Below are 12,500 nucleotides of genomic sequence, written 5' to 3' on the forward strand. Positions count from 1 at the left end.
ACAGAAAACCGAGAAATTCTAAATTTCACTTCGAAGCTATTAACGTGGTTCCGCGCGCGTGCGTGCGTGTGTGTGTGTGTGTGTGTGTGTGTGTGTGTGTGTGTGTGTGTGTGTATATATATATATATATATATATATATATATATATAAATGTGTGTGTGTGTGTGTGTAGCAACAGAGCAGAAAATACAATACTTCAATTTTTTTGTCTATTCATGTTAGCATGGAAAGAATAGATGAATGAATGATTAATGTGCAAGTATATATGTATATGTGTTTTACACACACACATATATATACATACACATATATATAATGTATCATTTGTGGATATCAAGCCGTTTCTTTTACACTAAGACAACAAAAACAATGTTAATGAGAGAATATTAACGAAAAAGTGAAAAATAAACAATAAAAACAACAGGATGAATAACAAATGAGTGGTAGAGGTGGGAGGAGGTTCTGCAAGGGTGGGAGGAGGTACTCGGCTAGAGAGGTGTTAGTATTTTTTTTTTCTTTCAGCAGATCAATGGGTGATGAGGGGAGGAGGAGGGGTGTTGAAGGCAGAGGTTTGATTGTGGTGTGTGTGTATGTGTGTGGGGAGAAAACACAACCTCAGTCTGGATTAATCAGACACATGCACGCACACACACACACACTCTTTCAGGCATATGAGGCACACACAATTCAATGAAATATATATACACACACACATCTACATATATTTACATCATGTCTATGATGTGTGTGTGTGTGTATATATATATATATACATATATGTAAATATATCTCAACCTTATATATATATATATATATATATATATATATATATATATATATATATATATATATATATATATATATATATATATATATATATATATATATATATATATATATATATATATATATATATATATATATATATATATATATATATATATATATATATATATAAATAAATAATACAGAATGGGACAAGAACGCAAAACATCCAGACAGTTAGGTGATACAAGAAAGGGACAAAACATCCAGATAGACGATACAAAAAAACACGGACAGGTCATTCGGAGTTTTCTCTCTTCAATCGAGATCAAGATTATCCTTGCAATTTCCGTGTTTTCTTTGTATCGTCTATCTGTATGTTTTTGTCCCGTTCTTGTATCACCTAACTGTCTGGATGTTTTGCATCCTTGTCCCATTCTGTATTATTTATACATATATATAAACATGTACACGTGTGTATATATGTATATATATATATAGACACACACGTATATATACATTTGTATGTGTATATACATACATACATATTCTCACATACATATACTCATACATATGGATACAAAAGAATCACACACATACACACACAGAGATATACACAACACACACACATACTGTGAAAAAAAAAATTCATAAAAGCATATACAAGTTGGTATAAAAATAACAAAATTTGAGTGAATTCTTTCCCTCAAATGACTTAGAACGGCAGATTGAGTGAAGAAGTCCTTATTACTTGGTCTTGGAGTACCACTTGCCTCTTATGTTCAAGTGGGGATAGCAACGTTAAGGATATTGAGGGCTCTTTTTTTTTCTTGGTTGTTTGCTTTGGGACAGCGCTGTTTTTTTTTCTTTTCGTTTTCTGTCTTCTCTCTTTCAATGGGCTAAGATTGATTAAAATGATATTGATTGAAATCATATTTTGGGTAATCAATTAAATAACATCAATAGTAATGGGTTAAATACTTTACAGGAACATGTGAAACACATGTGGCTATATGTGTGTGTATGTATGAATGCAAGAATATATATATATATACACATATACACACACACACATGTACATATATATACACATATGCACACACTTGGATTTTGTATTTTGTTTGCAAGATTCTTGATTTAAATTTGTGTGTTGAAACATCTTGTTTGGGAGGGTCATTATGCAAATAATTACAAACACATGCACTGGTTCAATATTACTTCTTTGTTAGCCAGTGGATTAATCAAATAATTGATTAATATCTCACCAATTGACTAACAGCGAAGAAGTGATATTGAGCCTGTGCATGTGTTTATTATTATCTGTATAACAACCTTCCCAATACAACAAGATATAAGTTCACACACACACACACACGCACACACACACAGAAAAAAAAAAGAGATGGGCAAGATGCATACACAGAGATGGGATGTATGGTAAGGAATGGAACTAAAACCACTCAACTCCAATCATGTGTCAGAATTTACTGATTTGGATTCCAAAAGTGATAAACTTTTCACTCCAGTGGTCCCATTTCTGAATAAGCTCAGCAATCCATGGGTCAAGCACACTGGCTCTTTCTTACAAATCATGTGACCAGATTTTCTTTACATAAACAAGTTAGATATTTTGGTTTTTGCTCTTTTCAGTAATACTTAGGAACCACCCTATCTTGCCTTCATGTATATATATACATATATATATATATATATATGCTAGCATGGAAAGCGGACGTTAAACGATGATGATAATGATGATATATATATATATATACACACACACATTTACATACATGTATACAGACACACACACACATATATACAGATGCATACATATGGATGGATGTATAACTATATATTCAAATATACAGAGTCAACTCTGCTCCAATGCTTTTTGAAGACATGGCTGTAAAATGGACATTTAGCTGCTCTTTCTAGCAGAGCAAGTAAGTAACCTCATAGGAGCCACATTAAGTACCTTATTTCGGAGCCATGTTCTATTTATAGTCAGCTACCTTTAGTTAATGTCACCCTTTTAATGGCGAAGTAACACTGACTGAGACCAGCTGAGTTCAAGCACAGTGATGGAAAGAGAAGGGCAGCAAAATGGACATAGCAGCTCCTCCTGTCAACAAACTCTGCAACTGAATGGGCACAGGGAGGAGCAACCTCTTGTCTGGTGAACAGACCAAGGGGAAGAGTTGAAGAGCCTTGATTGGATGGTGGGCATAACATACTGACTGTTTAGGTAGGTTTGAACTCAAAACTACAAGTATGGCAAGATGTTTGGATCAAATGCTAACCCTAGGTTTAATGTAATGTTATGCTCATGTAACTGGACATTTCTAGTTTGTCCTTACACATACATACACAAATATATACAAAATGAGGATATAAAACACATACATACATATAGAAAATATATATATACATGATATGATTGGATTAAACTTACCAGCATGTGCTTTTCGTAAATATATATGTATTTACCTTCACAATGTGTGCTTTCTGAAAGGCCTGTGCTCATAAGTATCCATTACATATATACTCATTCTAATACTGTCTAGTGCTTCTATTAATTATACACACACACACACACACACACACACATATATATATATACATATAAATGTATATATCTACATATATACACACACATATCTGATATACATCCACAGATACACACACATATATATACTGAGACACACATACATATGCTACATATATGGTAATATAAATATATCAGTTATATCTATCCCTTTTATTAGGTGTGCATGTAGAGCACCAAAACTGCACTGGCACATGTGCAGATACATGCACACACACACACACACACTACCACCAAATAGCCATTGGGTATTTCCAGTAAAACTGACAGTTTAGGTGATTTAGTTTTCGTTTGCAATAATTTTTTTTTGTAAGTAATTTTGGTAGATGACAAAATAAAAAAAAAAAAATGACATGAAATGGTATTTTTCAATCTGCACCCACCCCATACTCCAAAATATGATTTCATAATTAGCATTTTCATCATTAATATTTGCATTTTTTTTTAGTAATTTCAAATTTGCATTTGTCCACTTTTGGTTGTAATTTGCATCATTCCTTTTAAAAAAACAGAAAAAAACACAGAATGAATTACAAAAAAAAAAAAAAAAAAAAACTAGGATGGCACAGTTGAGATTCAAATATTGAATCATTATAGATCCCAATTCTGGGAACATGATATCCCCCTTTTCTCTGCTGCCACTGTTGGTTCTATTTTTAGTTTGTCCCATACAGTGACCGACACATGTTCATCGAGGAGAGGGGTACCATGTCTCAGAACTATCCTCACAATAATGATAGCTACCGAAGGTATCCTGTATTTTCATCGACCAGTGTAATTGTTGACTTTGTATCTGTTGACATGGAGCTCCAGGTGGAGTGTTCACATTTCTCGAGTACCCCACATAAAGGTACTGTCTCCTTGTGTGCACAGAAGTTCTGAAGCTGCCAAAATTCTGCAGTTAATGTGTCGATCCACCTCTCAAGATCTTTTCCGACCTTGCGACCATTGATGGTCGCCTGGTTTTCGGCTTCGGTGATGTTTTCGATTTTTAGTGGTTTCCGAAACTCTGAGAAGTCGAAGTCTTTTTCGAGGTAATGTCCTTTGGGTCCGTTGTGAGTTGCATAGATCTCGGGGGCAAGGATGGGTCTCTCTTGGTAAAAACTCAATGGGAGAATCAGAAACTTCACTTCAGCAAATGTCTCCCATTCATGGAAAACTTTTATAGTCCAGACACCTGGGCGCAAAGGCTTTTTAAATTGGGGTTTGTGTGAGCCAATATGTACACCAGATGGGATTTTCATATCAAAGGATGCTGCAACAGTATTACTAGGGTCAATCCAGGCAACTGAGACAGCCACCTCGTTGCCATTACCCCATGAATGACGTAAGGCAATGTTGCTGTAAGGTCCCATCAGCTGACCATAATTCCTGAAAATCAGTTCTTTCGGGTCAAAATCAGTGCCAACCTGGAATATAGAAGGAAAAACATCATCAGTAACAAGAACAACGAGGGAAAACACTAAGAAAATTTGATGGATTGATTGATGGTAGGCGAGATGAATGGATTAACACCTGGAGAGATTGATAGATGAATGGATGGGTGGTTGAACTGAATAATGGATAGCTGGACTGATGGATGGATGGATAGATTGACTGGTGAATTGACTGATGGATGGCTGGATAGAGACATGGATAGCTGGATTGATGAATGGATTGACTGATAGATGGTTGGAGTGATAGATGGATGGACTGATTGATGAATGGATGGACTGATGACTGACTGGACTGAGGGATGGCTGGATTGATGGCTGGTTGGACTGACATGCTGTTGCACCAATGGAAATGCAAATGTACAGATGTATAAAACAAACCCCCAAATACTAAGAAACAGCTGTGGTCCTTACCTCGAGACCTTGCAGACGGCCCACCAAGTTGCCTGTGTTGTACATCATGTAGAAGGTCTTTGGATGCAGCTGTGTCTCCAGGGTGTAGACTTTACCTGAACTCATCTGCTCAGCAGTGAACTTCACTAGCAGGCCATGGAAATGGTCCGTTTCAAAAAACATGTTTACTTCAAGCAGTTCAATGAAGCGTAACCGACAACGCCTGTTTGAGTCGGTGAGGTGCCGCAGGGAGAGACGGATGAATGAGTGAAAGAATGTGCGGTAGGCATCGTCAACTTTGGTATTTCTGTCGAGATGATGGTACTCATTCTGCCAGTAGCTGTTGAAACCAGGGAAAGCTGGAAATATATAAAAGACAAACAATTATTTCCTGATAATAACATAGAGGTAATGTTGGTGGAGATGAGGAAATACAATCTTAGACTATGCTGGCATTTGAAGGCAACATCTGAAGCAATGTATTTTTATTTCTTTAATGGGTTAGTCATAAGATGGGCAATGAGCAAAGCCTTGTACAGGCCCTCTAACACTAGTGAGAGAAGGCTTGTCTATGTTTGTATCTTTCAGCAACACTGAAACTGAAAGCAGGATAATATTCTAATTCTACACTTTATCACATTCAAGAATATAAACACATTTTTAAGCACAATACATGCTGAGTCAAAAAGAAACACCACCTTTCACCTGGCACTGTGGTTCACGCAGTGCTCTCTCTCTCTAGTGTGAAGTTTCCTATCTTGAACATGTGAGCATGCACACAACAGCCAAACACTGCATCACTGGAACTGTGAAGCGCACAGTTCTATACAAGGATTTTTGTATTTTTTTCATAAACTAGGGGATGACTACTGACATTAAGCTTAAGGATTATATAATGTACAAGTATAAGGAAAGAATTAAAGAAAAAAAGGACTCATTATATCGAATGTTATCGAGTGGAAATAGGGGGTGTTGCAGTCCCTATACATGAGCCACCACTGGTCAAAACGCATGTAAGATAATGTGTTTATGTTTATATTGTCTTTAAGAGGAATTTCTTCTTTCAATCAAGATAACGTGAGCAGTGTGTTGTCTTTTCATGTCCAAGTGTACATGAAGATGCTAAATATTACTGCACATAACTATATTTCATTCACTGCTGCTTTGTGTGTCTCTAATTAATTTAAAAAACAGAACACTTTATTCTACATTAATCTCAGCTAATCTGCCTGTCAGTGACAAGTGAGTACCAAGTCAACCTTTGCTTCTCAACCATAAGGTTTCAATGTAATTGAGTAGCTCTCTCCTCCAAAATTACAAACCTTATGCCTTTAGTTGAAAAAATTAAGCCCTTGGCTAACTGTCTTCTATTAAGCTCTGGGCCAACCAAAGCATTGTGAATGAAATTATATATATATATATATATATATTTCTTTATTGCCCACAGGGGACAAACAAGGGAAGACAAAGGGATTAAATCGATTACATCGACCCCAGTGTGTAACTGGTACTTATTTAATCGACACCGAAAGGATGAAAGGCAAAGTCGACCTTGGCGGAATTTGAACTCAGACAGTAATGGCAAATGAAATACTGCTAAGCATTTCGCCTGGTGTGCTAACGATTCTGCCAGCTTGCCCCCCCCCTCTCTCTCTCTCTCTCTCTCTCTCTCTCTATATATATATATATATATATATATATATTGGTTTTAGGAAGAGCATCCAGACGTAAAAACCCTGCCAAAACAGAAATAAAAATCTTCTGCAGGCTCCTGTCAAAGTGACCAGCCCATGCCAGCATGGAAGGCGGACATTAAACGATGATGATGATGTGTGTGTATCTTCTTATCTTGACATTATATGATGATACAGCAGAAGACTCCTGCCCAAGGTGCCATGCAGTGGGACTGAACCCAAGACCATATGGTTGAGAAACAAATTTCCTAACCACACTGCCATGACTGTGTCTACCTGCATAGCCACAACTATTTACATAAATCTACATATATGGATCTCTCTCTCTCTCTCTCTCTCTCTCTCTCTCTCTATCTATCTATATATATGTGTGTGTGTGCGTTTGTCTGACTTTATCTCTCCATCTGTTGATCCAACGTTATATATAAACTAACCATATCTATCAAGCTGTTTCACTGTATGCATGCCTCACCAATCATACTGTAGTACCCACCCTCAAACACCCAACTGGCCACACCCCGACCTCTCACATACCTTGGTTACTGTATCCAAATAGATACGTGTCCACACTGTTGATTATGTCCTGGTTAACCACTGGTTCAAACTTCCGAGCAAAGAAAATTGGTTTTTCATCCATGTTCTGCAATATCAAAACAAAAGAATTGTAAAAGTGCTCAATTCAACAACTAGATATGCTGGGGGTTTAGTCCAACAGATACACAGGTTGAAGGTGTTTAGTTCCACATTCAACATGCGCACAAGTGTTTAGTCTAATATGTGCGCTAATGTTCACTACATGATCACAGGTATTTAGTCACACATGTATACAGACAATACTGTTCTATATTTAAGAGATGAGGAATTATGTACATTATTTACATTTGATGGATATTTGTCTTCATCTTGTTTGTTGTTAACACAACGTTTCGGCTGATATACTCTCCAGCCTTCATCAGGTGTCTTGGGGAAATTTCAAACCTGGGTACTCATTCCTAAGGTATTTTTCGATGCAAAGGTGAAATGAGGAAAAGTTAAAGTGGGTACAAATTAGATCCACACCTGTGTGGGTTCAAATCAATATAGATGTATATCTGTGTAGATCAGTGGTTCCCAACCCTTTTATTTAAATGAGTTTTTCCACAGTCCCCTTTTGATATGCTTATCCTTATGCATATATGTATATGTATGAAATTTTGAATTTAGTTCATGGACCCTCAGTACTACCTTTATGGAACACCAGGGGTCCGCTGACCACAGGTTAGGAACCACAGGTGTAGATGTTCCTCAGACTACCGCAGTATATTGATAGATCTTCATTTGTGTAGGTGAACAGCCGTATGTGCTTAGATCAGTGTTTACAGATTTTAATCTCATTCCAGTCAGAAAATGTTGTGTGGGGAATGCAAAGTGGAAGATAGGACAAGTTCTGTTGGGTGTGTAGTAGTAAATAGGACATTGTGTGAGAGTGTAGAGTGGTAGTTAGGACAAGTTGTGTTGGGCATAGTGTTGTAAATGGGACGTTGTATGGGGGTGTAGTATGGTAGTTAAGACTTTATAGATGAGGTGCAAATGTGTATATTTTATTGTGTGTGTGTATATGTATTTGTGTGTCTGTCAATATGTGTGTGTTGGTGTGTTTTGGTGGAGCGATAAATCCCCAGTGAACTACACAAAATACCTACACACACAGACACACACACTCAGATACACACACATAGACACAGATGGCCACACACATACATAAACATACACAGATGCACAAGCACACAAACAGTCTTCTCTATATATATATGTATATATCGCATGCTTACCATCAGCCGATGTAGATCAGCAGATTTAAAGACATTTGGTGAACAGCCACACCAATCCACAATGTGTTTATACTGACATTTACAGCCAAGCTTCCGGCGCCAGTTGGTGATTCTAAGGTTGTTGTCAACAAACATTCCACAGAACTTACTGTTCTGTAATACTGTGTGGAAAAATGACTGAAATGGAAACAAACAGACGAAAAGGTTAATGCCAAAGTCCAAGATTCTAGAGAATAGTTTTTGTTATCATTTCTGTGGACCTTTAATGTCATTTTCAGGGCTAGTGTTAACATTGGTCTCCAATGTAGGTAGGAATGGGTGGGAGAGGGGGTGGACGCAATCGATTATATTGACCCAGTATATCACTGGTGCTTACAGTTTATCAACCCCTTGGAAGGATGAAATGTCGAATTGGTCCCCAGCATAGACAGTTGCATAAAGAAGTGCTGATCGCTTAAAGTGGATGGAGCTTGTGGAAGAGGGAGACCCAGGAAAACATGGTATGAAGTATTGAAGGCTGATCTCAAGACACTGAGCCTTATGAAGAAGATGACCAAGGACTGAGATATCTGGCTCATTGCTGTACTCGAGAAGACCTGCCCACCACTGCAGAATCGATACCAGTGCTAATGCCACATAAAAAGCATCGATGTGAGTGTCACATTAAAAGCACCCAGTACACTCTATGGAGTGGTTGGCATTAGGAAAGGCATCCAGCCATAGAAAATCCATTCCAGAACAGACAATGGAGCCTGGTGTGGCCCCTGGCCTTACCAGCTCCAGTCAAAACATCCAACCCATGCCAGCATGGAAAGCTGACGTTAAATGATTGCTGTTGCAGCTGATGATGATGATGATGAATGTAAAGAGATGTAACTCAATACTTGTAAGGCATTTCTGGTCCCCAGTTTACCTATTCTACCAAATATTAATTAAAAATAAAAAAAAGAAGCTTCATCTCTAAAATTTAGATTGATAATTGGAATAATATTAATTCTTTCTACTATAAGCACAAGGTCTGAAATTTTTGGGGGAGGGGCTAATCAATTATATCAACCTTAGTACTCGACCCCTGAAGGACGAAAGGCAAGGTGACCTTGGTGATACTTGAACTGATAATGTAAGGAGTTAGAAGAAATACTGATAAGCACTTTATGCTAACGATTCTGCCAGCTCGTTGCCTTAATAATAACGATAAAAATAATGAGAAGATGCAGAAGGAGGAGAGTATGATTCATGGTGCATTTAACTGTTGTTTCTAGTAGATCAATCATCCACAAAAAGAAAAAAATTCTTATAAAACTACTTCAGGGTCCCAGGAGCAGGAACACTAACTTACCTCGGCAGGTAGAAGCGTAAATTCATAGACCCGTTTCAATCCCAGGACAAGTTCGTCTTCAGATTTAATGATATATTCGCAGAAGTTCCGATGAATGCCGATCCAGTCGCTTCCTCCGTCAACCCGGATACCTTCTGGAATGTTCCGTGGCCCAACACGCCACAAGTGATTCTCGCATTCGAAGAACGTCTGGTCCAAACCTTGTTTTTGAATAAACCTGAAAGATTATAGTCAGAAGTGTGATACTGGTTTTGTTGTGGTGATGGTAGTAGTGGAAGTGGTTGTGTTGATGGTGGCAGTGGGGTGGTGTCGATGGTGGTAGTAATGGCTGTGAGGATGGTGGCGATGGTGGCGGTGGTGGTGCTGATTGTGATGGTAGTGGTGGCGATGGTGGTAGTAGTGGCTGTGATGATGGTAATGATGGTAGTAGTGATGGTGGTGGTTGTGATGTCGGCAGTCTTGGTAGTAGTGTTGGTGATGGTGGTGACAGTGGTTGTTGTGGTGTTGATGGCTGTAGCAGTGATAGTAGTAGTGGTGATTGTGGTCAGTGTTGAGTCAATGATGACAGTAATATTGGTGGAGTTAGAACACATGTGGGCTTTAGTGTGGTAGCCATAATATGCTTTTTAGGATATAATATGAGAGTCAGGACATGTTGTATAGGCTGTTGTGCAGTAGTGTAATGTGACAGTCACGACTGTGTTCTACTCAGCTCTGGGTTGACCAAAGCCCAGGCCAATAGACCAATTGATGTGAAGTTTCATAAAAATAGCCGATACCTACCTGAGGAAGATCTCGATCATACAAAGGCATAAAAACTCTTTGGTTAATTCGGATAATTAGAGGCAGGCTTACTCACCTTGGTGTATCTCTGCCATGTGTCTTTAGAAAATTGTATGTTTTGTATTTGGTTAAAAAGGCCACAAGTTCTTCCAGTTTCCTAGATTAGGCAAAAAAAAACAAACTATATAGAAGAAACAAACACAGGTTAAAGAGGGGAAAATATAATACATAACATGTAAGTAGAGTTGATGAAATTATTAAAGGCAACTGAAAAAAAAAAAAAATAAAGAAGCTAGATGTGATATAAAATTATTTTCGAAAGTATAAGGACACAGATCGTGTTGTATAGCCAGCTGGAGATGATGTCTCCTGGGGCTAAATTACAGCAACATTAGTCCTAAACCAGGACTGCCATGTTATGTTGGTAAACAATCTTTACTACAAAGTACTGTTGCTGAATATCTCAAGTTGTGAGATTTAAAAATAGTAATTTTCTAAAATTATATAATTGGAATAACTGTAACAGAAATTTCAGTGTGGCAGACAATCTACTCAAAGTATATTGTCGAGAGGCTAAGAGATGGGTATGTCCAGCTCTGTTGCTGCTAGGTGGTTCTGTTGAATGTTACTGGCTAAGGGTGGAATTCCAATTGAGCCTCCCTTGGCACCAGGTGGTCTGGTAGAATGTCACTACACTGGCTAGGGTTGAAGTTCCAATAGATCCACCCCAATGTTCTTCTGGGTAGGTTTGTCCACATCAATATAGCAAGGTCAGAAGCAGCAACTGCTTGGCTCCCAATTTCTGCCTTAGAAAGGCTGTCATGATAGTTGAACTGATGAAGATGATGATGATAATGGTTACACTGATGATGATGTCAATGACAACAACAATGATAATGATGACGATGATGATAGTTATGATGTTGGTGATGAAGATGGTTATGACAATGATGATGATCATTAAAGAAGTTACAAAAGAGAAATTATTAAAAAAAAAAAGGCTAAACATTAAATGAAACGAAAAGACTAACTTGATAGGGTAATCTGATTCACTGAGGTTCACGTAATAGTCCCACTTCCAGTTGGTCTTTGCAAGTAACTCCGTCATTATGTTCAGGTGGGCCTGTAATAAACTAGCACCACCCCAGATCGTGGGTAACCGGTTGTGGGTAACATACATATTCGGGAACCGTTTGGCCAACTGCAACATCTCTCTCTGCAGAAAATCTTGACGCTGTGAAAATGTAACAGAATAAAATGGTTAAGACAAAGCTGAATGAGCATCAAATGATACACTGTCTTGAAACTTGCTGTTCTTTACTGTCACGGCATAACAGCAAACCATTTTTGAATCGTATTGTTACGTGTGATGAAAAATGGATTCTTTTCAACAATAGCAAGCATTCTGCACAGTGGTTGGATAGAGACAAAGTACCAAAGTACAATCCAAAAAAGAATATTCATCAAAAAAGCTATTGGTGCTATGGGTGTCTATTTGGTGGTCCCGCGCAGGTATCATCTGCTACAGCTTCATGAGACCTGGTATGTCAATTACAGTGGGTGGGTACATCAACCAATTGGATGAAATGGTGAGTGAACTTGCAATTAAAAATAACTGAGATTGGTCAATAGAGACAGGCCAATTCTCTTGCAAGACAATACTCGACCACATGT

The 12,500-nt window shown here is 37.9% G+C and overlaps 1 protein-coding gene across 1 annotated transcript in view; it reads right to left on the reverse strand.

Annotated features, from left to right (window-relative positions):
• Positions 1-1,585: 1,585 nt before the first annotated feature.
• The window catches only part of LOC106882818 (xylosyltransferase 1), an 11,977-nt gene continuing 1,062 nt past the window's right edge, over positions 1,586-12,500 (reverse strand). Inside the window, exons 2-8 of the mRNA XM_052973936.2 lie at positions 11,858-12,060; positions 10,903-10,983; positions 10,044-10,260; positions 8,705-8,881; positions 7,428-7,533; positions 5,221-5,558; positions 1,586-4,782 (exon numbers count right to left, since the gene is read on the reverse strand). Of these exons, the coding sequence (XP_052829896.2) occupies positions 4,114-4,782; positions 5,221-5,558; positions 7,428-7,533; positions 8,705-8,881; positions 10,044-10,260; positions 10,903-10,983; positions 11,858-12,060 (1,791 nt within the window). The 3' untranslated portion in view covers positions 1,586-4,113. The remainder of the gene's footprint in view (positions 4,783-5,220; positions 5,559-7,427; positions 7,534-8,704; positions 8,882-10,043; positions 10,261-10,902; positions 10,984-11,857; positions 12,061-12,500) is intronic.

Source organism: Octopus bimaculoides, chromosome 16, assembly GCF_046866305.1.
Source record: "Octopus bimaculoides isolate indiv1 chromosome 16, ASM4686630v1, whole genome shotgun sequence".
NCBI classification, from domain to species: Eukaryota; Metazoa; Mollusca; class Cephalopoda; order Octopoda; family Octopodidae; genus Octopus; species Octopus bimaculoides.